We start from the raw sequence: 22,092 nt of genomic DNA, 5'->3' as shown, positions 1-22,092 counted from the left end.
TACTACAAATGGCTTGTAGGAGGATAGTGAAGCCATGCGGGACTTGACATCTTTCCGCAGAGCCTGCAAGACAGAGTTGTTCCACCAGGCCTTTGGTCAGGGCCCAGCCTGACTCCTTCCTCTGGCAACCTGCACAGAATTTTGCTTAATGGTTGCCATTAATTTGATTTTAATTAATTTTTGTAATGGAATGTTTTTAGAATGTTGGATTATTTGATTGTTTGATTATTTAATTGTTGTTAGCCGCCCTGAGCCCGGCTTCGCCTGGGGAGGGCGGGATATAAATAAAATTTTTTATTATTATTATTATTATTATTATTATTATTATTATTATTATTATCATCACTGCCACCTGGCAAGGTGCACCATAGTCTTTACAAATGTTTGATGCATACAGCTTCAAAATCACAAAATATATATTTACACTGATGCTCCTTTGGGGGGTGGGTTGGGGGGAGGAGGACAACATAACTCAATGGAAAGTTTTGAATATCAAAAGGAATACTAAGAAAAAGACCACTCTCAAATGGAAGATTTAAAAAACTATAATTGGCATAACATTTACCCTTTGTAATTTTCACTGCATAGGGTAAGCACACGTTTTAAATGGACTGATTCCACATCCCCGCAATTGGGTCTCTAAAAAGTTCCTTCACAGCAGCTGACACACGACGACATACATATTAAGATTGCCGAGACAGTACAGGTGAATACACATTAATCGGGATACAAACATATTAGACAGACTACTTCTGCCAGCAATTATCTTAAAGGTTAAATTATAATTGGCCCTATTTTATCCATACTAAGCAGCCTTTATTTTGCATTATAAAGCTCACAGGAGTCTTGTCAGTGACAGGGCGATGGATCAAACTGATGGAAATGTATATACCAACATTGTTTACAGTTCAACTGGCCATTTAATTTTGAAAGAAAGAAGAAGAAAAAACAGCTTTTTTTACCCACATGTAGTGCTTTTGTCTTAGCACTAAGATTGGAAAATGTATGCAGTGGTGAAGCCATTGAGACATGTCCCGGTTCACTGCATGGCTGAAAATGCTTGCACTGGTGACATAAAAAGGTAAAGGTAAAGGACCCCTGACAGTTAAGTCCAGTCGCGAATGACTCTGGGGTTGCGGCGCTCATCTTGCTTTACTGGCCGAGGGAGCCGACGTTTGTCCACAGACAGTTTTTCTGGGTCATGTGGCCAGCACGACTAAGCTGCTTCTGGCGAAACCAGAGCAGCACATGGAAATGCTGTTTACCTTCCCGCCAGAGTGGTACCTATTTATCTACTTGCACTTTGACGTGCTTTCGAACTGCTAGGTTGGCAGGAGCTGTGACCGAACAACGGGAGCTCAGCCTGTCGCGGGGATTTGAACTGCCAACCTTCTGATCGGCAAGCCCTAGGCTCAGTGGTTTAGACCATAGCACCATCCCCGTCCCTACTGGTCCTCAGCTGCAGAGAAGAATGCTCATGTTCCCCAAGAAAAGGGCATCATAGATGCGAAAGAGAGGCCTTGTGAATTAGCCATTATCTGAAGCTCAGAGTTTAAATACTACTTCATGGAAGATACAACATCTGCTCATCTTCAATAGTTCTTGTCCACAGAAGTAAATTTAAACTCAAGAAAGCTATACCAGATCATTTCATACCTGTTGAACCTATTATCAATGTTTAACAGTACCACCAGGTTTGTTCTGGATATAAGCTTTCTGAAGAAGTGTGCATGCACACGAAAGCTTATACTTAGTTGGTCTCTAAGGTGCTACTGGACAATTTTTTCCGACTGCGTCAGACCAACACAGGTCCCTGCCTGAATCTAGTACCACCAGGGGCATGGTACTTAACAGAGTGACTATCAAAAAGAGATCTCTAGGTAAGATGCCAACATACCAAAATTTGAAACTGGGGAGGCAATAGACAGGAAACAGAAGGAGGTATAGGTGACCAGGGTAAGAGTATGCATCCATTCAGTTCAGTTCCGCATACTTAGACTGAGTTTTAGTGAGGGAAGAGAGCTAGGGAATCACTAATGCCAACTAGAGTTTGCTACTGTAGAGTTTGCTTGGATCCCTACTGGTCCAATTTAGGCAATTCTGAACATGGCACATTCAACTTGGATGATAACTTTCTCAGAATCAGCTCTCAGTTCTCCCAAAAGAGCTGTCTCTACCCCAAACCTATATGAGGCATCTCTTCTGCACTATTTCTGGCTAATGACAATAGAATTGGACTCATACAACATAAAGACTAAAACGTGAGAGACTGTGGTTGTACAGACTGAAATCAATGAGCTTACGCGGACACTTCTGCACTGGGGCTGCCTGAATGCAACAAATTATATGCATAATTTCTGCCGCATTAACTGAAATGTCTTTGCACTGCACAGAGTCTATTAGGCTTCCATTTGAATCACTTAAGCTATTTTAGTCCCACTAAAATTGGTGGCACAGGAGTAATTTCAAAACGAGCAGGGTATAATCCTGCTTGATGTCTGTGGGATCTCTCTGGAATACATGGTTTTAGGACTGCGCCACTTTAGCTTACACAACAAATCAGCTCCTCTATAGCTATAATTATATAAGTTTTAACAATCTTCCTTCAGCTAACCATGATAAAGAAAATCTACTCACTAAGACATACAGCCTTTCCCTCAAAACTGACATATTTTTAAACAAATACAAATTGCCTTCATGTGTAGTTTTGATTTGCAGAGGGAAGATAAATATGTCCTTTCACTTCAGTGAGCTGTACTATTTCCTGGCAGTATATTTTTAAATCTATAAATATCAACCCTATATTTATCACAGAGAAAGCAGTTGTGGTGCAGGGAGACGAAGTCACCTTTCATTCATACACACCACACATGCCCATTCTCTCCCCCTGCCATGCTCACTCTTACCCACACCATTCTAGTATTCCTTAGATTTGCTTCTCCCATGTTGCACACTCCAAAAGTCTCATAAGGGAGCATGTGTGTGAGCCAGCTGACTGACATCTATCTACTTTCTTGACCCAGGGGTGAGGACCCTTCCCCAAATCCATTCCTTCATGGACAACCTGGGGCCACATGCCAATAGTGGGTGAGGCCAGAAGCAGAAGTGGCTGAGCTACGAATGTCTCTCTTAACTCTGTGCAGCAGGCAACATTCCCATCAGAAGCTGCACGTACCCCACCTTCCAAAGTACGAGAGGAGAGTGTGGAGCAGGGCAGGGTGAGATCTGGGTGTGTGTGGCTAGAGTAGAGTCCCAAGGAACAGATAGAGGGGTCTGGAGGGCCACATTTCCTTTAGTCTCCCAAGGAAGTTACTCTGAGGCTATTCTAAGTGGGGGTGACACCGATAGAACCAGAGACTTTCTTTTAGCTAACAATGCACCATAGCACATCACATCACATGCATGTACAACTAGTATGGTGGTGAAAGAGTTATGACAGCAGTAGCTGCAATGAAGTGAACACCTCATGGCACATGAAAGGGAAGCTATCTTGAGGGCATCCTTTGCTCTTGGCACTGTGTGGAATACTGCACTAGCCAGTAGTGCTTGGATTAAATCTCCTCTGCCTCCATTGCCCAGGTTAAAACTGCATGGGCAACTTAGCTCGCAGATGCTCATGATAATTAATGACATGCCCAGACTCTCACTAAGTTATCTGTTACCTCATTGTCATATTGGCTTTTCCCCCCTTACTCCCAGACAAAAAGTGGAAAAGGTGTTAAGAACAACTCTTATTAGATCCTCTCAGGTAATTATTCCCCAGAAACTATCTTAAAGTGACTGCCAACCAAAGAGGTAATTCCCTCTTTTTTTTGTAGTACCCTGCAATGATGACAGTAGCTACTTGAGGTAAGAAGGAATGCATGCTATTCATTTTTTAGGAAATTTAAAGATACATATGCCATGTCTTTGTTGTAGCTTCCACTGGTACAGAGGCCACAGGAAGTCGAGTATGTCTGAATAACAGGTGGTGGTTTCCAACCCCAAAAACAGTTCTCGTCACAAAAGGTACCAATTTTTCACCCTAATAAAACAATCCTTATAGTTTCAATATCTAGCATGTGTGAGAGAGTTCCAATAGATTTTCACCTCATTTGGTTTCAGATTACCAAGAAGCTAAGGACTACGGGCACCTATAGCCAGAGTCACATAATCATGGCAGATATTTTTTTAGATGTCTCAGTTCTTCCACCCCTTTCAGAAACCCATGAATGAAGAGAAGCTGCTTTTAAAAGTATTTTGACAATGTTTAGAAGTGTCTGTAGCTAGAAAGGATAGCAATGATATTTCTTGCATTCCCTTCACCACTACAGACTCCACTTGATATGTGGTGCCACCATTATTGTGGATGGTTCTGTTTTAAACATTGCATAAGGGACACGGGTGGCGCTGTGGGTAAAAGCCTCAGCGTCTAGGACTTGCCGATCAAAAGGTTGGCGGTTCAAATCCCCGCGGCGGGGTGCGCTCCTGTCGCTCGGTCCCAGCGCCTGCCAACCTAGCAGTTCGAAAGCACCCCGGGTGCAAGTAGATAAATAGGGACCGCTTACTAGCGGGAAGGTAAACGGCGTTCTGTGTGCTGCGCTGGCTCGCCAGATGCAGCTTGTCACGCTGGCCACGTGACCTGGAAGTGTCTGCGGACAGCGCTGGCTCCCGGCCTATAGAGTGAGATGAGCACACAACCCTAGAGTCTGTCAAGACTGGCCCGTACGGGCAGGGGTACCTTTACCTTTACCTTTATGTATGCACAATGCATTAAAACTGAGTGCCAGCTATGCAGATGGGCACTGGGAGACCCTGTAAGGAGCTTGAGCTTCCCAGAGATGGGTTCTGCCCACTTTTGCATATGCCCCTCGGAACACTGCTCATTGCTCAGAAGGGAATGTGGCTTTCAGGAGGAAAAAAATGTTCCCCACCCCTGCTCTACAAGAATTCATAGATGGGAGCCTCTTCTTTAAAGAGGCAGAATAGCAGGTAAAAACAGGTTAGGAAGGAAGGAAGCAAGAGCGATCTCTTTACTGTAAGCTTTGAATCAGCAGTTTTGTCCTTGGGGAAAAAACTGCTTGGGAAAAACCATTAATCAGTTGCTGAAAGGCTGTCCAGTGCCGTGGCCTGCTATTTGCCTTCTGCAGCATCAGGCTGAACCAACAGCTCTGAGGTCCAGTCAGCAGATTCTGGATCTGCTGCTGTATCCAGCCTCTGCCATTCACTTTTTCACTTTGAGCCAAGTCCAGCCTACATCCCACCCCCCTATCCCCACCCCTGTTCAAGCAGGAGGGGAAAGAAGCTAGGCGGGAATGGCGAAACTCTCTTAATTCCACAGCTACCTTAAGGGTTCCTCACATTAAAGTATGAAAAAGAAAGGGGAGGGGAATACAGATGGAGGGGGGGCCAAGAGGAAAAATAAAATGGAGGTAGGGAGGGGTAAGAAAGATATAAAATTTCCCTTAATGGAAGTGGCACCTCATGTCAGACACTAATTTAACAGTTATTTTAATGGTTGATACTAACAGTATGTCAATTTGATTGATGCACTGTCACTTTGATAGTTAAAGTTATTGGTAGAGCAGCAGAAATGATGTATTATTATCTTAATTCTTCATTTAAGGGCTTATTAAGGCATGTGGGAATTTAAACTGAGTGATGAATTTGAATTGATTCCATGGAACTGGTACGCAGTCTAAGTGCACAAGGGGATAGGAAGGGAGATCAGGAACAGAGGAGATGTGACTTATTCAGAGGACTGTTGAAGGGCAAACGAGAACAAGATGGTTTTACAGATTTAGTAAATATGGGAGCTTAACTAATCATTCCCTCCAGTAATGAAAACTTCTGTTACACTGTGTTTGGAATTACCGTGCTTTTTAAAGCTGAAACCACCTGCAATAAATGGGATTTCACAATGGAGGGAAGTGAGCAAAGGATCATACTTGTTCCAGACTAGAGGCAGAAGAATTGTAAGGCAGCCAAGTTTGAACACAACACCAAATTATTCAGGATATTAAGATCTCGAGCAAAAGTAAAGAGCTTAAAACAGCAAAAAAGGGTAACATTCAATGTTAGTAACTTCAATGTGTAGGTATCATGGTAAGCTACTTTATAACAGGGTTAGATAATTTGTCCATGTAGTCTAGATTTTCTACCCTGAGCAGCAGTGGCTTTCCAGGGTTTTGGCAGAAGTATTTCATATCACTTGTCACTCATTTTTGAAACTGCAGATATGAGGGATTGGAACACAGGAATCCTGCATGCAAAGCAGGTGCCCTACCATGAGCCAGAGTCACGCCCCAAGACGCCCAGGAAAGAAATCTTAGAAGAACAGGATGTTGCTGAACTGGCAACAGCGCAGAACAGAGCACATGGGGATCTTTCTCGCATTACCCTACGAGCACATCTCCTTTCCTATAGTGTGAAGGGAATATCAGAAGCCTTGGGTCATATGGGAATAGCTGCAGCCTGAACTTATATGTGGTTCTGAGTTTTCTGATCTTAACTTCGCAATGCGGAGAGAAACCATGCCACAGAAGCTCATACGCGGGGGGGGGGGGATATGAAAAAATGTAAAGGGGCTGTCCATTTACTGACTGGGGAGCATCTTCCCCATGCCTAAGAAATTTTAGTTTAGGACAAACCCTGAAGCTGAGGGGTGGTGGACCCTCTAGTTGCTGTTGGAGTACAACTCCCATCATGCTGGCTGATGGGAACTGCAGTCTAACATCCCCTGGAGGGTCCCCTCTCCTAGAATAAAGAGAGGCATGCAGGAGGTTTACGAAATTTATAAATGGTGCATGGGTGGTCCAATGTATTGGAAATTGCCCCGAGAGAAAAATTAACTGATGTGAGCAGAATAAAAAGAGGTGTGAAATACTAGTTTATAAGCACTTGGTATCTACTCACTGCGTATACAGTGAATCAAAGTAACGTTAAAACTCTTGGACGTGATTTATTAGGTTTTTATTTTGTTTACCGCTCCTTTTTTAGCAACCCCTTCTCTTGTTTTGTTGCTGTTGTGCTCTTATAGGTTTGTGCCGTATCATGTAGCTTGTACTGTATTTGGAAAAATGGAAACAATCTCTCTATCTCAGACAGACAGACAGACAGTCTCTCTCTCTCTCTCTCTCTCTCTCTCTCTCTCTCTCTCTCTCTCTCACACACACACACACACACACACACACACACACACTCATTCATTATCAACATCATCATCATCCAGGGCCATCTTATTACTTCATCAAATATATACACGGAATGTAAAAATCCTCAAAGTGGTTTACAAAAAAAGATAAAACAATAAAACGGGGGGGGGGGGGGGTTACAACCCTACTTTAAAACATACAAAAGTTAAAATACTAAAACAGATTAAAATTACCTCACCTTTCTAAGCATCTGGGGAGGCTTGCCTAAGCAATAATGTTTTTAGCAGGCGCTGAAGAGTACAGTGACGGTGCCTGCTTGATCTGAGTAGGTGGGAAGTTTCAAAGTGCAGGTCCTGCAATACTCAATGATCTGAGTTCTTACAACAGGGCCATACAAGGAAACTTGATTGGCTGCAGGGTTCTGTATGAAACCAAATGCAGTACTTTACGCAATGCATAATTAAGCTACAGAATAATTCATTGCCACCAGACGTGGCTACTAGTTCAGACACCTTCCGAAAAAGACTTGCCAAATTCACAGAGGATTGGTTCATCAGTGGCTATAAGCTACCATAATGGAAACATCAACACTGTGTCCAGAAGCAGAGCAGCTCTTAGCACAGCTTCCAGCCAGCCAAGACTGGGCTAGACTTTCAGCTTGATGTAAGTAAAGAATTCTCACCACAGAATGGGTTCAAGGAGACCCTGAGCGGAACAAGCAGAAGGGCTGCAATATATGCTGATTTTTATTACAGGCTTCATTAGTAGCCTTGGCTGACGTAGAATGTCCGAGAGGAAAACCTGGGACAAGCCATTTTTGAAGGTAAGAAGAAGGTCATCTTCTCCTGTCCATGAACCTGTCCAGAAAACGGGCTTTAGAAGCCCAAGAGAGCAAAGCTGTCTCCCTTCTTCTCTTTCACCCAGAGACACAGCTCGAGTAATGGCAGAAATTGCACAGCAGTGCTCACATTACATTACTATGGACACGTGCACATGTAGTTTGGGCAGCTTGTCTGGTTCTGAAGCACTCCCACGATAGCTACCTGATCTGGAAGGCATTGCTGTGGTGGTTCAGAGCCACAGGTTTGAAGGTTTCAGTGTGTTCTGGGAATAAAGACACACATGGAAACTCCCATGCTGCTACAGTATTTCTTTCAGCAGGACCTAAGAGAGAGGATCTTAGTGCTTTTCCCCCTTTTGAGGAATAAACACAAGGTGTGACATGCCTGAAAATTCCTGTGCTGTGAACCACGTGCTCCAGGAGACTGTCTTGTCCTCAGATTTGACTAGAAGAGTTCTTCACAGATCTGCTAAGGATCCCCACCCTTACAATAAATTTAAACTTGCTTTCAAGAGAAAGCTTTGAAGAACTATATATTTATCTAATTCCTCTTTTATCACACTTGACTCAAACACAATCTGGCTGCAAGGTAGATTTTGACAGGAAGCATCTACACCAGGCATGTTTTCTTAACAGTAAATATTCAGGCCAGGTGCATAGGAATAAAGGGGGGAAATAAGAGGAGATGATAGGAAAAGTCCATTTTCCCCCTATCCGCTGCAACAAAAATAGCAGAATCCAGGGACATCTTGTTCAACTAAATGCATATCTGCAAATTCAAACAACGGACTTGATGCAGATTTCTGGTTTAAATTATTCCTTTCCTCCCTTCCTCTGTGCCCCCTTTTCTGGATTCTTTACACGCCACAGCCTGTTTTAAAAATGAGAAGAATATATTGCCAAGCCTTGGGGTGATGAAAAGATTAGGTTCATGAGAAACTTTCCCAACTTGTATTTTTGGGATAATATATAAATGCCAGTAGGGAGCACTATGGGAGAAACAGGCCATATTTAGATGACTTCTTTAAAAAATGATTTTTTAAAAAATAAGAAAAGCTTTTTTTCAACAGCGCATTTTATTGGCTCCCATGGACCTAAAATGGAGAGCTCAATGCTTTCTTTCAAAATATGAGTGAATGGATTGTTGGTTATCCCTTTTGATTTGCCCTCTTACTGAGGATCCATGCTGGCTGAGAACAACGTCAACTATATTCCTATTGGAGACGAGGAGGGAGCATGACTCAGAACACTTTCCCTTCTGAAACCCAGCTAGAACCAACCCACATGTATTTTAGGCACTAGTTGAGCGTACACCTTTCTACCTGGGCATATGCAAGACACTAGTCTGGAGCCTATTGTTCTAGTGTTAAAGAAATTATCTTAGTGGTTTAAATGGACTGATATTCCTTTTCAGCCAGGTTTTATTGCACTGTCTCTTATTAAAGCTTATAACCCTCTTTTGGATTACCTCTCTGGTAACGAAGAGAAGGTAATTAATATTTTAAATAAACAAATGAAAAATACAGGTAAAACAACCTAGGAATGGTTTGCCTTCTCATTTCTCAGGACTTGGAGGGCAGCTATTAATAAAGAATGAATTGGTATTTTTCTATACGAGAGGGCAAGGGTGCAGAAGGCATTTCTGCAATGGCTTTGAACAGAGGTGTTCTGGGTCATAACTTATCAGTGAAGATTCTGCTGTCTGTTAAAGCTGAGTTCTCTTGTAAAGCATGCAGGTGGCAGCTTTCAAGCAGCAGCTGAAGAGCAGAATTAAATGAATAAGGAGCCAGTTCACAGCTGCTTGTGGCTATTGTATGAGAAGCATTCCTCTGTGTAGTTTTTACCTTTAAACTCCTGAGGCTCTGGCCTTTAGACACTGAAGTTGGAATGAACACCTAATGGATATTTCTGTCGCTGTCAGAGCTGTCTCCTGCTGCCGCACCATGAACAGTGACTTGGTTTTTGCTAGAATCTACCTCAGCCCTGGATTTGGCAGTAGCCTTCCTTATGACACCATTTTTAAAAGAGGGCACAGGTACTTCCCCCCATATCTCAGGAGATATATGTTTAAACCATTCCTTTGCAAGCCATAGTTCAACAGATTTGATTGTAGTTGGCCCCGAAAGCTATAATACTTACCATCTTCAAAAACTGCCCCAATTTGAAAAGATAATTCAGAGCTATGCTCCGCCTCACATGGATACACTGCTCTTGCTTTTCTGGTGACAACAATGAAAGAATATCAAAGATTTTGTCAGCATTAAACATTTTTTGCAAGCTTAAAATTGTTTAATTTTGCACAATATTGTGCACACAGCTATATGGGGGGCATTTCTATGTGCTCAAATAGTCAAATGTACTAAGACAGCAAAAACCTTTTATGGGAAATATATTACTCTGCCATCTGATCAACAACTTGACTAATGCAGGTTATGTATGGTGCTAATTTGCATTTAACACAAAATATACTGCAAGGCATGCAAAAGTCTATGTTTCCAATCATGCAAAAACACAACATGTTTTATTGGACAATAACTACTACTACATCTCTGTTCAAATACATATTACTACCCTTAGGTTAGGAAGTTACATTCTGGTTTGCACATAAAGCAGCTGATCGGCATAAACCAAAACTGGTACTTAACAGATTAAAGTAAGTAATTTGGCTATTAAAACTGGAGAAATTACATATTCCCTGTACAACTACTAGCGGTTCTGTTCAAAATTAATGTTGAGGGAGAGGGAAAGAGGGACCTGATGAAAATGGCAGCTTCAACTGCTGCATGATAGCTCCTGTTCCACCCAAAGAGATGATGCACAATGCAACTGCTTCACACAACATGAACAGGTTCTGCCCAAGATAGCATGACACAATTGAAAATGCTAGTTTAAGTGAGTGGAGATGACTTTGCCTCTCGCCACTACCAGTTCGATTCAATTACCTCATTATGGGGGGAGCCACAGTCAAGGCCCATAATGGGGCAGTCTAGTCTAGGCTTTAGGTTTATTTAGACTCTTTCTCCTGTTTCACTTTGATGCACAACCCACACATCAAAATATAGGAATCATTCTTGTATCATGAATGGTAAAAATGTTTGTTTATCTCTGTAAGTTACTGAACTTAATATTTAAAAGTTGGTTGCTTAGCATGCTGCCTGACTCCCGTACAGACATCTTTACAAGGGAACAAACAAACCTCCATGTTTTGCTTTTATTATAGCACAAGAGTTAGCAACAGAAAATTAACTAAGTAGCACAATATTACCTTCCAGATGGTCTGTCAGTCTCTCTTACAGGGGAAGGAAAAGAGAACGTTGATGATGCTGGTGTGTCCGAGGTAGATGCTGTACACGCCTGCGCTTTCATCCAGGAGACCATTGATGAATGAATGTCACTGGAGCTGAAGGAAGACATTTTCAAGCAATAAATTAATCAATTGTATCTTCAGCTTCATACCATTCAGTAGTGGACTTTTGTGAATAGGAAGCTTAAGTTTTTAGACCCGTGAAGTCATTAACATCATTTGCCCACTACATTTTTTTTTTTTTTGCCCTTATATTATCTTTTAGAATATGTCACCAGGTCTGTACAAAAAGCTTGTAATCATAGCAACCCTCCTAATAAAGGAAACATTTCTGTTTGTATCATGAAGGCAAATATGATTTTACTCTTTACTGAGCTTTATTGCTGTGTGAACCATATAATGCTCTTAGACAAAATAAAATAAAGAGGCTGAGTTAAATACTGACATTTATACTGAACAGGGTTAGTTGGCAGCTAGTGTGTTCTAATGAAAGCCTGAGAACATCAAACAATTGCTAATAGCTTGTCTAACAAGGAGTTACAGGCTGTTATAGTGCCATGAACACTGGTTAATATCCCTCAAGGAGATATGAATAACCATAACAGTCTATCAGCCTATATTGACCTTTTTTTTCCTTTCAAAAAGGAGATTCCCTTCTCTTTCTAAAGAAACTACACTCAGTTGCATGGCAGTGGCAAGGAGAGGAGAAAGTAACCATGAGAGTGATGAGATGCCCTCTAAATTCTAGTATTTAGTCTCTTAGGCTCAACTGAAGTTCATATTTCAAGTTGGTTTACCAGGTCCTTTTAAAGACTTTACAGCCTCCCAGAGACTGGGTTTTTTTAAAATATAACCCCTCCTCCCAAAATAGAGCAATATTTCATGTAATTAAAACTTTATTTGCCCTAGACTGACTTTAGCCCAGATCTTTGAAGTGAGAAGGAGCCGTGACAGTGATTGCTGCTCTTTCCTCCCTTCACTGCTGCTGTGGGGGTTATTCTGAACCCCAAAAGCCAAATTCAGGGGGCACATGGGATACACATGGAAGGAGATGGGGCAAGCCCTGTTGCACAAGCAGAAGTCTTTGTGCAGGACTTCTCTGATAGGGTGTGTTTGATGAATTCCGCTTGTTGTATTTACATTCACATGCCATATGCATTCAGTATGCCATGTGACATAGTGCATGCCAAATGTTATCTAATGGGTATAGTACAAACTGATTATTATTTAGAACAGTTTCCAACTGGCAAAATAAATCTTGAAAAGGGCAGAAACCTCTGAGCTCCATGCTGCTTTCTCCCCAGCTTTACGAGAAATTCAGTCTTGCTGTAGAAGAAATCACTGCAGTGCTCCTGTCAGATACAGCTTGTGGATATATATGAAGGGTTCACAGACTACAATGCGGCAAAGACAAGCTCTATTTCTGAAATAAGTGAAATCTTCTTGGATGCAAGTGAAAAGGACTCTGCCTGTGAAATAGCAACATGGACCATTTGCAGCTAAGCTGACTCTCTAAATACACACATTTGGCATACGCGATGGTAAAACCAATTCCTGAAAAGTCAGATCCCTTTGATTACCAATATTACAGTAAGTTAAGAACATATTAAAAGTTCTTAATTAGAAATGTGGGAGCACATATGTACATTTTTAAACTATCACTGATGAATGTAAAGGGTGGCCGAAATAGAAGCAGTAACATTGTCTTCAAAGGGGGGGGGGACCACACACACTTGTCAATCATCTTTCCTTGACAAGAAAAGTCATTGGGGGTGGGGGTTTGAAACCTGGCAGAAAATAAGCTACAGATCTTTGCTGATATTCAGGAAACAACTCCTGAAAAAAAGATTTTATTGGATGTTTATCTGACTCGTTCCTAAGGTAACTCTGGTAAACAGAAACCTCTTATCTCAAGAATCAGTGAGCAAAGATGCAAAAGGGAGAGAGGCCATAGAAGGAATCTACACCAACTCTTCGGTAAAAAAATCCATCTTGTTTAGCAGAACTGTCATAGTTGTCAAAGTCGGCATGCAATGGGCATGGAACTTCGTGTGATTTTAAAATGCTGTTACTATAAAAACTCAGATAATGCACTTTATATTCAATATGCAATCCAGAAAGAACTATACAGGCACCAAGAAATTGATGCGTCTTGCATATTAAATATTCCATGCTGTATGTGAACTTCTGCTGTTGACTGGGGATAAGGATAGGGAAGAACTGTATCCTTAAATCTCTTGTTAGAATTTTGCAGCAGGTTGACCATGACTCAAGGGCAGAAGTTCTTTACTTGGATGAAAAGGAGAAATCCCCCTTGGGAGCAGGATTAGACAGGGCTTCCCACCACATGAAGTGCTTGAGACATGCACAAAATACTGCAGTAGATAAAAGCATAGCCAGCCTAGGCTGCTATACTTTCTTTAAATGTAGACTGTAAACCTCTCAGTGAATCAGCTAGCACATTAGCACAATGATCTTTCATGCCAGTCTAGTGATAAATTTGAAGCTGCAGTTGTCCACACTAAAGCACTTGAAAATTATAATTTAGCTGTAAAGAAATAAAAGTAGAAGTTATTTAATCCGGCAGACTACTGACTAAATGAGTTGCTTTATTTGAGAATCAGGGGGATATGTTTTTCAGTTCCCAAAGGACTACTTTGTAAGGAAACGTAATACGTTAGGCACCCTTGGACAGAATTGCCTGCCCCCACAAAAATACCATTGTTTCCGCAGTAATATACAATTTAAGAACTAAATGTTAGCTTTATTAACTGCACAACATACATGGATTTATAAAGGTGTTTCAAAAATACAAGGGCTATAAAAATACAGGATAGCTTATAGGATAAACAAAAATATTTGCTATGGGGAAAGGCTGTGGTACAGCACATTCTTTGAATGAAGAAAGTCCCAAGTTCAATGCCTGGCACCTCCACCTTTCTGAAATTCTGAGAGTCATTGCCAGTCAGTACAGACCATACTGAGCTAAATGGAGCAGTGATGTGTCTTGGTATAAGACAACTTCTTATGTTCCTGTAAGAGCCAGCAACTCAAACCTATTTGCGCCCATGGGAAGGCCTAATTTCTCTACTATTCCCCCTCTTGCCCAAAGAGTCATGCATGTTTTAAAAAATACAGATTTAATCCCCTAAGCATCTCTCCAATTCAATCAATGATGAGCTGTAGTATGGCATAGCTCTGCTGCGCACCAAGACAAACCAACCCCATAAGAAGACTATTAAGTGCCAGACTGTGTTCGAAACTCCCATTGTTCTAGGCGCATTTTGCCACAGGGAATTTCATCAACGCAAGTAGTTTCTGAGCTCTAGATGCAGTACTGCACCTAAGATTTCAGATTAAAACTACAGAGTGGAAGGAAAGGACTCCCCACTTCCACCTACTCTCTGAAGACTGGAGAATAGACCCTCTTAAGAATATTAGGGGGTGGGCAGGGGAAGGATTGGGTTATGTGAAAAATGAACATGATATTTTAGCTGCAGTTCATTCATTTTCAGCTTATTAAAAAAGTGTGCCTAGACACTACGTTGTTGCACCCATAACCTAGGTTTAAGGTGCCATTTAGCTCCTAGCTTTCATATCTCAGTTTCTAACACTGGTGCCAGATCTACCCACAAGGAAAGCAAGAGCTCTCAAATCCAGCCCCTACTTTCAAAGTATTGTCACACAGTTTAAGGGGTCTTGCCTACTAATTTCTTCAAAATTCCACCTTGAGTGAAGACCTTATGGAGGGACTTTGGATTGTGACAGACTGTGGCCAAGACTGATGTTTTTGGTAAGCCATTTTACCATGGTGAATGAGGCCACTGGCTGTATAGAAATTTTTAGAGGCATTAAAACCAGTCCAATCTGATTGTGTGATCAGCTAAAGTCTTTGTCGTAACACAAGAAAGAGCAAAAGCCATAGCAGCAACTTTTTAACAAGCAATCAGCCATATAGGCTTCCTTCTGGGTGCTTTGAATTGCAGTAAAAGATTCACTTCTTTAAAAAGGCTTAGTATTATTCACTTTCTACAAAAGGTTTAGCCCAGAATAGAATGTTTCCCTGGGCTACAAAGCACAGAAATGCTATTGCGACTGCACCAGTCTTCAATCTTCCACTGTGACTGCCACTGTGATTCCACATTTCTCTTTTCCAAATGATTGCACAGAGGGTTGAACTTTTAGATGCCATATTATTGGGGGACAAGGGAGACGCTGCACTGCTTCAACTGCTTGCCTTTATAATAATTCTAGGTTAACTACAAAAATGTTTTGCACTTACTATTCCAAAATACTAAGATACTGATGCATTTTCCCAAATGCAAAACAAACCTAGGGCCAAGCATTTCCCCACTTTATGTGCACAAATAACTGAAAAAGAAGTTTGGAAAGGGGGGGGGGGGGAGGAATTTTACTAAGCTGGAGTGTGTGTGTGTGTGTTTGTGTCTTTATGGAAATTGCACAGACTGCCTGAATCCCTGAACTGTTTTGCCAAGAAGGCAGGCAGGGAAGAACAGGGATATAGTGAATTCTACCAGATTTCTTTCATACAAGGTCACTATTGTTCTTTAAAATGGTCCAACCTCATTTCAGATGCTGTTGGCTGATATACTTTACAACAATCAGAAGAGTTTATTATTTGTAAGTGTACCTTATAGGAGACACCATGCAGCACAAGTGTTTGTCATGGGTTTGCATGTTGTTTAGGGGTTTTTTGCGGGGGGGGGGGGGCTGTTGCTGCTTTTCATATTAACTTCTGGCATCTTTTAAATTGTGTTGTGATTTATGTGGAAACTGTTTAATTTGGTTGTGTAGTTTCTGATGTTTTATTTATTGTTTATGACTACTTTTGCTATGTTTGTAATTGTGTATTTTTTCATGTTGTAAGCCGTTTCGTGTTATAAACCACTTTGAGCATGGTTTTAACTAAGGAAAGGCAGCATATAAATATAATTATGTATGTATATATGTATGTCTTGCAACATGAGCTTTAATAATCAAACGTAACATGAGCAGCTGCAATATTGTCATGCTTTTCCTTTTATTTTCATTAGAAAGAACAGAAAATCTGCTTCCCCAAAAAATATTTTAAAAATAGGCAAACATTGCTTTCCAATTTCTTTAGGGTTTGTGAATACAAGAAATCAGTACGCCGGGAAATTTTGAAATGACGAATACTTACAGACTGGTTGTCCCGTCTGCTATGTCACCACTGTCAGCTACAAGTTGATTTTTCTCTGCCTCTGGAGGGCTGCTGGGGGCAGCAGTTGTAGGAGACTGAGAAGACAAGGAATCCATGCTACCAGTGGGTGTGCATTCTTTTGGAGGGCTAAGACTATCACCTAAAGAATGAGCGAGAAATACACATACTGAAATATACAGAAAGGATACTAATTGAAGGCAAAACACAACACAGAGAATACTTGCACAGAAATCTAGGACTTCTTTTGAAACAGATTCTAGTGAATGACTTACGACCCTGGCTTAGAATTGGCTTCAGGCTAAATGTAAATTTAACTATTTATGAAACCCCTGTTCACTAAAACTGGAGGAAAATCACGTGTCAGCTTTTCACCCATAAAAATAGCACATGCCACTGACATAACTGTGGCATCATCTGGAGAAATATGAGTAATGTTCATAATGGCTGTCACTAAACAACTTAAATTTAATATTTAATATCCAAATCTAGCAAATATCAGACATGCAACATTAAATAGAAGCTACAAGCCAGCACACACACAGGTACATTACTTGATCATTCTTTGGTTTCAGTACACTGAGTGAACTGGCTGCACTGACAGGATTTTGAGGCAGGCAGTGTCTGAAGGCATTTAAGGGCAATCAAGAGGTCATTCTATTTGTTCCATATCTATCTATCTATCTATCTATCTATCTATCTATCTTACACCAGCAGCAATCTTCCTGGTAATTTCCAAGAAACACAGTAACTATGTGACTACTTACAATAACACAAAACCAAACACACTGATGGGGGGGGGGGGAATGATCTGAATATGTCACGCTAGAGTAGCTGATAAGCAAAATTAGCTTGTACTTCAAGGTAACTTTGAGGAGTAGAACAATAGTTTCTGAAATGCTGCATTCAATTTCCAGCCTAATCACACTATGGCACATCAGATCCATTACTTTGCTTTTGTGCATCATGCGCTCTGAGCTGCTGATTTTTAGATGTTGCAGTTCCCATTTACATGGCATGACAAGAGCTCTTGTAGTAAATTAGATTGTGTGATATTCCAACATCTAATTTGCAGGTACACATGTCACAATACGAAACATATTCTAGGAGATTAAGCGGCAATACAGTAATCTTTTAGAGTAATTTGCTCATTATTATTTTTTTCCAACACAGAGATTAATATTCATATCTTAAAATCATGTTAATGTGCAAATGGCAGCACAAGATTGCTTTTTTCATCCTGGAAACGCACACTGGAAACAAAGAGCTGCATTCTAACTACCACGTGTGGAAGACAGCTTGTGGAAGAGAACTGTCAGAAAAGAGACCAGGCCAAAAATGGATGCATAACGGCCACTTTATTTCCAAGAAAAATCAAAAACTGTAGCATAGGTGGCTGCCTAAGTTCAGACTCAGTGCCACCCATAGGGGGTATAGCGGCTGAAACTCTTTATTAAATGTCTTATCCTGCCCCCTTGAAACATCTCTCTAAAGGGATTGGGGGACTCAAAATAAGGTGGGGTGCAAACAGCTGACAAACGAGGAATGGTCTAAAATCTGGTGGTGCCATTTATCACATAGTGCGATTTATGTGATTCCCTTCTCTCCTGGTCCAGCAGCCCACATGCCACACCCCACACTGTTAATCCTTGAAAGGGAGAGGTGACTGGAAAGCCTCCTTGTGTGAGCTTCCTTCTGCTCGCAGCAGCGTCAGATTTAGGGCACTGTGGGCTGTTCCCCCACACAGGGCGCCAAGCCGAGGGGGCACAAAACAAAAACAATAAAACCTATATTTATATGGGCACCTGGTGAAAGTACCAAAAGGAATCACTGTGAAGAGAAGAAATATTGGGGGGGGGGGCACCAAAATTTGTCCTTGCTCAGGGCGCCATATTACCGAAGTCTGCCTTTGGATTCAGCTCAATGAAACTAGCACCCAAGGCCCCATTCCAGCAAGGGAGAGCAGTCTTCCACATGCACTGCCACTATGATAGTAATCCAGCACCACATCTTCTGATGAAGATAGAGACATTCACCCTACCTGAGGCTACTAGCTATTGGATATGACCAGAGTTGCAAGTACTCTTAGTTGAAACAAAGTCCCAATGAGCTTAACAGGACTTCAGAGTAGACAGTAACAGACTGCAGTATTGACACGAGTAGAGCAGGATTGAGACCCTGGTTGTTTTGGCTTCAAACGGGGTGGCAGACACTTGTCATTCAACCCTAATTTTCATTAAGTGAAGTATGTAAACGGAATGTAGTCATAACAACATGAACTTGTGGGAAGCTCTTTTTAAAAAAATGCAAAATTTCACAAATATTTTCCAGACCAATGGCAAAAGAGATATAACTGCAGGTTCTGAGTGTGCAGGTTGATAATAATATGTTACAACTGTGAATGTCAGAATCAGCTGCATTGAGATATTTGGATAAGCTTAAGAAAAGAAGTCACAGAGTATGAAATTTATGTCCCTTTATTAAGTGACATTATGATGCCAAGAACAAAAACCTCTTCCAAAAGGTCAACAGAAGACAGACAACATGAATTAGATTGAGAAGCAAGAAAGACAAATTAGGTTAGAGTGTCGATACAAGTCAAAGCAAATTAATTTACAGTGTGAAGCAGCATGGTTATATCATAACAGCAGCAGACATCAAAAGGGAAGTCCCTCTCTCTTGCAAAGCATTCTCAAATCCTTCAAAAGAAAAAAAAAACTGCATAGGGGCTGTACCATTCACTCAATAACCAGTTTGCAATTCAGGTCTGGAGAGGAACAACAGCAAAAGCAGATAACTTCTCGTAAATATTTCCTTTGCTACCTTTTTTCCAAAGAGGATTGTCGGAAAGCAACTATGTGTAACTCGGATAGTCATTATGGCAAGAATAAAAACCCTACGTTGATTCAGGGGTGCATGGAGTGTTAGGGGAGAGTTAGTACCAATGGTGAAGGACATGTGGTGCTCCTTCTAGGGTAGTTTGTCCACCTTTGGTCCCAATCCTGCACTCAGCTCTCACCTGTAGCTCCTAGCAGCTGTCAGCATGCGACAGCAGCCACAACCCAGGGAAATGGTTTCAACTGGCCAGCTTAACCGGCTGAGGGTAGCCAATGGGTCTCAAACCTTTGGTGAGTTAGGAACTTGCCTTGCAAGTCTTAGGGCTGAAGAGGGCACCAGATATCTAATTCCTTCATCAAGACAAAGAATTCATTCCAAATATGGGACTAAGGGGCTTAGTATCTGCAGTACATATTTTAGCTTAATTAGCAATGTCTGTTTTACTTCTTTGATATGCAAAGCCATGGGTGAAAAGACGGTTCTGTTGCACTTTTATCCCACCCTTTATCCATGGGACTCAAAGGAACATAGTATCCTCAGAGCAATCACCTGAGTCTAGTGAAGTGACCAGGTAGCCATCTGGAGAGGGCAAGTTGCACCCTCCCATTGTACTCATTGTATGAGTCTTGTTGCCTGAACGGGACCAGGTAAAAGTCCTGTTCTTGATAGAGAAATCCCCATTCAGCTGTGAAGATAAGGACCTCACCTTAAAACCATGGCAGAGCTTCAGGTTGCCCTCTTGTATCTGCTTATACACATTCCTGCTTGTTCCTCATATACACATCAGCTTCCTGCAGCCAGCCATTTGATATTCCCATCACTACTCCAAACTTGCCTCAGCCTACTTCACAGGAGTACATGGTAACTGGGCAGGGGCTGGAAGCTTGGGTGCTAAAACCACTCATTTTCCACAAGAAGAATGCTCTGCATGTTCCTCGGCAGTTTTTGCTGCTTAGGTGCTTCACAAACGCACTTGCTTCATCTCCTGAAATGTTAGCCTTGTTTCACTCTAAGGCATGTTTGCTCACCAAGAACCTCTGTTTTATAGTAGGAAGGAATTGCATTACAAGGCAATTGGCTGGCTGGCTGGAAGAAGACCTAGCCACGCCTAGCATCTTCAAATAAAAAGAACCTACAGATGTGCATCCTCCTCTTATGTGAACCTCTCATCGAGGCAGCTAAAAATAAAAGGATAAAGAAATCACAATCTCATCAAGTTGTTGAAGAGAGTTCACAGCAGAGTCACAGATATTGTGCCAGGGTGTTAATTTAGACCTCATAATTAAAATGCCAAGATATGATAGATCCGAGGGGTTGCCGTATAAAAAGAAATCAGATCCAAGCAGAGCAGGGAGAGGAACGCCATGCTAAATTGAGATTAAAATGGCATGCAGGAGCGTTATCAATTAGAAACACACACACACACACTATCAAACAGAAGGGTGAGCACACAATCCTGATTATCTCAGACAAGAGGAAAATGACAGTGACTTGTTAAAACAAAGGTATTTCGCGATTTCTTGTAATATTATGCAGTATTACTAATAGCTTTTAGTCTGACCTACTGCCTAAATGGGAAACAAAGCACATGCCCCACTTTGCCTCAGAGCAGTAGAGACCAGAATTCTATTTCAGTAGGTAGGTGCAAGGTTCACTCAGCAAGAGGAAGGGCTATGAATGCTATCACAGTGAGCTGGGTAGGGATATGTAAGGACAGAAGCTGGCTGAGAGGAGTTTCCTTAAAAAGCTGGATGAAGGCTTCAATCTGCTACTCAACTTAGAGGAACTCAGTAAGGTTTTCAGCAACTGCTATTAACCATTCTCTTAATGGCAAATGAGAACCTTTAACCTGTTCCTGTTTTAATATTCCTAAATATATTAATAAGCAGGGGTGCCAAGCATGTAGGCTATTTACAGCTCTCAAGGTACTACTGAGCTTTTATAGCATCCTCAAAATACCAGGAGTTTAACATCATGGTCTAAAAATAGGTCATTGTTTTGAAACTCCTGGTAAACATAAGCTGTAAAGCCCAATACCTTAATTCAAAATTAGCTAGCAACTTAAAGACAATGAACCAGTTAGCCTTTAAAGTGCCACAACAATTTTGCTGCTGCTGCCACAGGCTAACATACCTAACCTGTCTAAAATTAATTTAAAATGATAGTTCTGACAAAATCAACACAGAATCACAGAACATGATGTTAAAAAATAACTTATGTCACTATAATATCCATAAACAAATCACATACTAATTTCCCACCCAATCTTATATTACAGTGTGCATGTGGCAATCATTCTTTTAAAAAAAACACACACACTAAGCACACACAAACATGCATAATTTTTTTGAGAGGGGAGAAATCAGCTATTTTAAGACAGAGTTAAAAAGTACAGGAGGCAAGCAATATCATGTGCATCTATATTTTAAAGCTAGCAGTCTGACAGAGTTGTTCTGCATGTGCTTAGAATTTGTATTCACAACTTTTGTTTGCACCTTTTATTCATCAATAAATGCAGTTGATTTTAATAAGTTTATCAATATGCTCCATCTGTCTACATAAATCCTAAAATTAAAAACCCTCTAGTTTCATCTCCATGCTAGAAACAATACCATGTACACCAAGCCCATTTTACTTTAAGTACAGATATAATTCAACAATGATATAGGGAGAAACAAGACAAAGAAGATGTAATAATTTAAACATTCAAACACCTGTCAATAACAGCTCGTGCCCACAAAGAAACGAAAATGGGTAAGACAGTATGAAAACAACA

General features: G+C 41.1%; 1 protein-coding gene across 2 annotated transcripts in view; it reads right to left on the bottom strand.

Annotated features, from left to right (window-relative positions):
* ARHGAP10 (Rho GTPase activating protein 10) overlaps window positions 1-22,092 on the bottom strand; it is a 103,101-nt gene that overhangs the window by 2,710 nt on the left and 78,299 nt on the right. For both annotated transcript variants that reach the window (XM_083457281.1, XM_083457282.1), the window contains exons 20-22: window positions 16,461-16,620; window positions 11,240-11,374; window positions 10,114-10,193 (exon numbers count right to left, since the gene is read on the bottom strand). In XM_083457281.1, the coding sequence (XP_083313407.1) occupies window positions 10,114-10,193; window positions 11,240-11,374; window positions 16,461-16,620 (375 nt within the window). The remainder of the gene's footprint in view (window positions 1-10,113; window positions 10,194-11,239; window positions 11,375-16,460; window positions 16,621-22,092) is intronic.

This window comes from Podarcis tiliguerta (assembly GCF_965153285.1).
Source record: "Podarcis tiliguerta genome assembly, chromosome: 9".
NCBI lineage: Eukaryota > Metazoa > Chordata > Lepidosauria > Squamata > Lacertidae > Podarcis > Podarcis tiliguerta.
The sequence above is the reverse complement of the archived record's forward strand: the minus strand, read 5'-3'. Positions and strand labels throughout refer to the sequence as shown.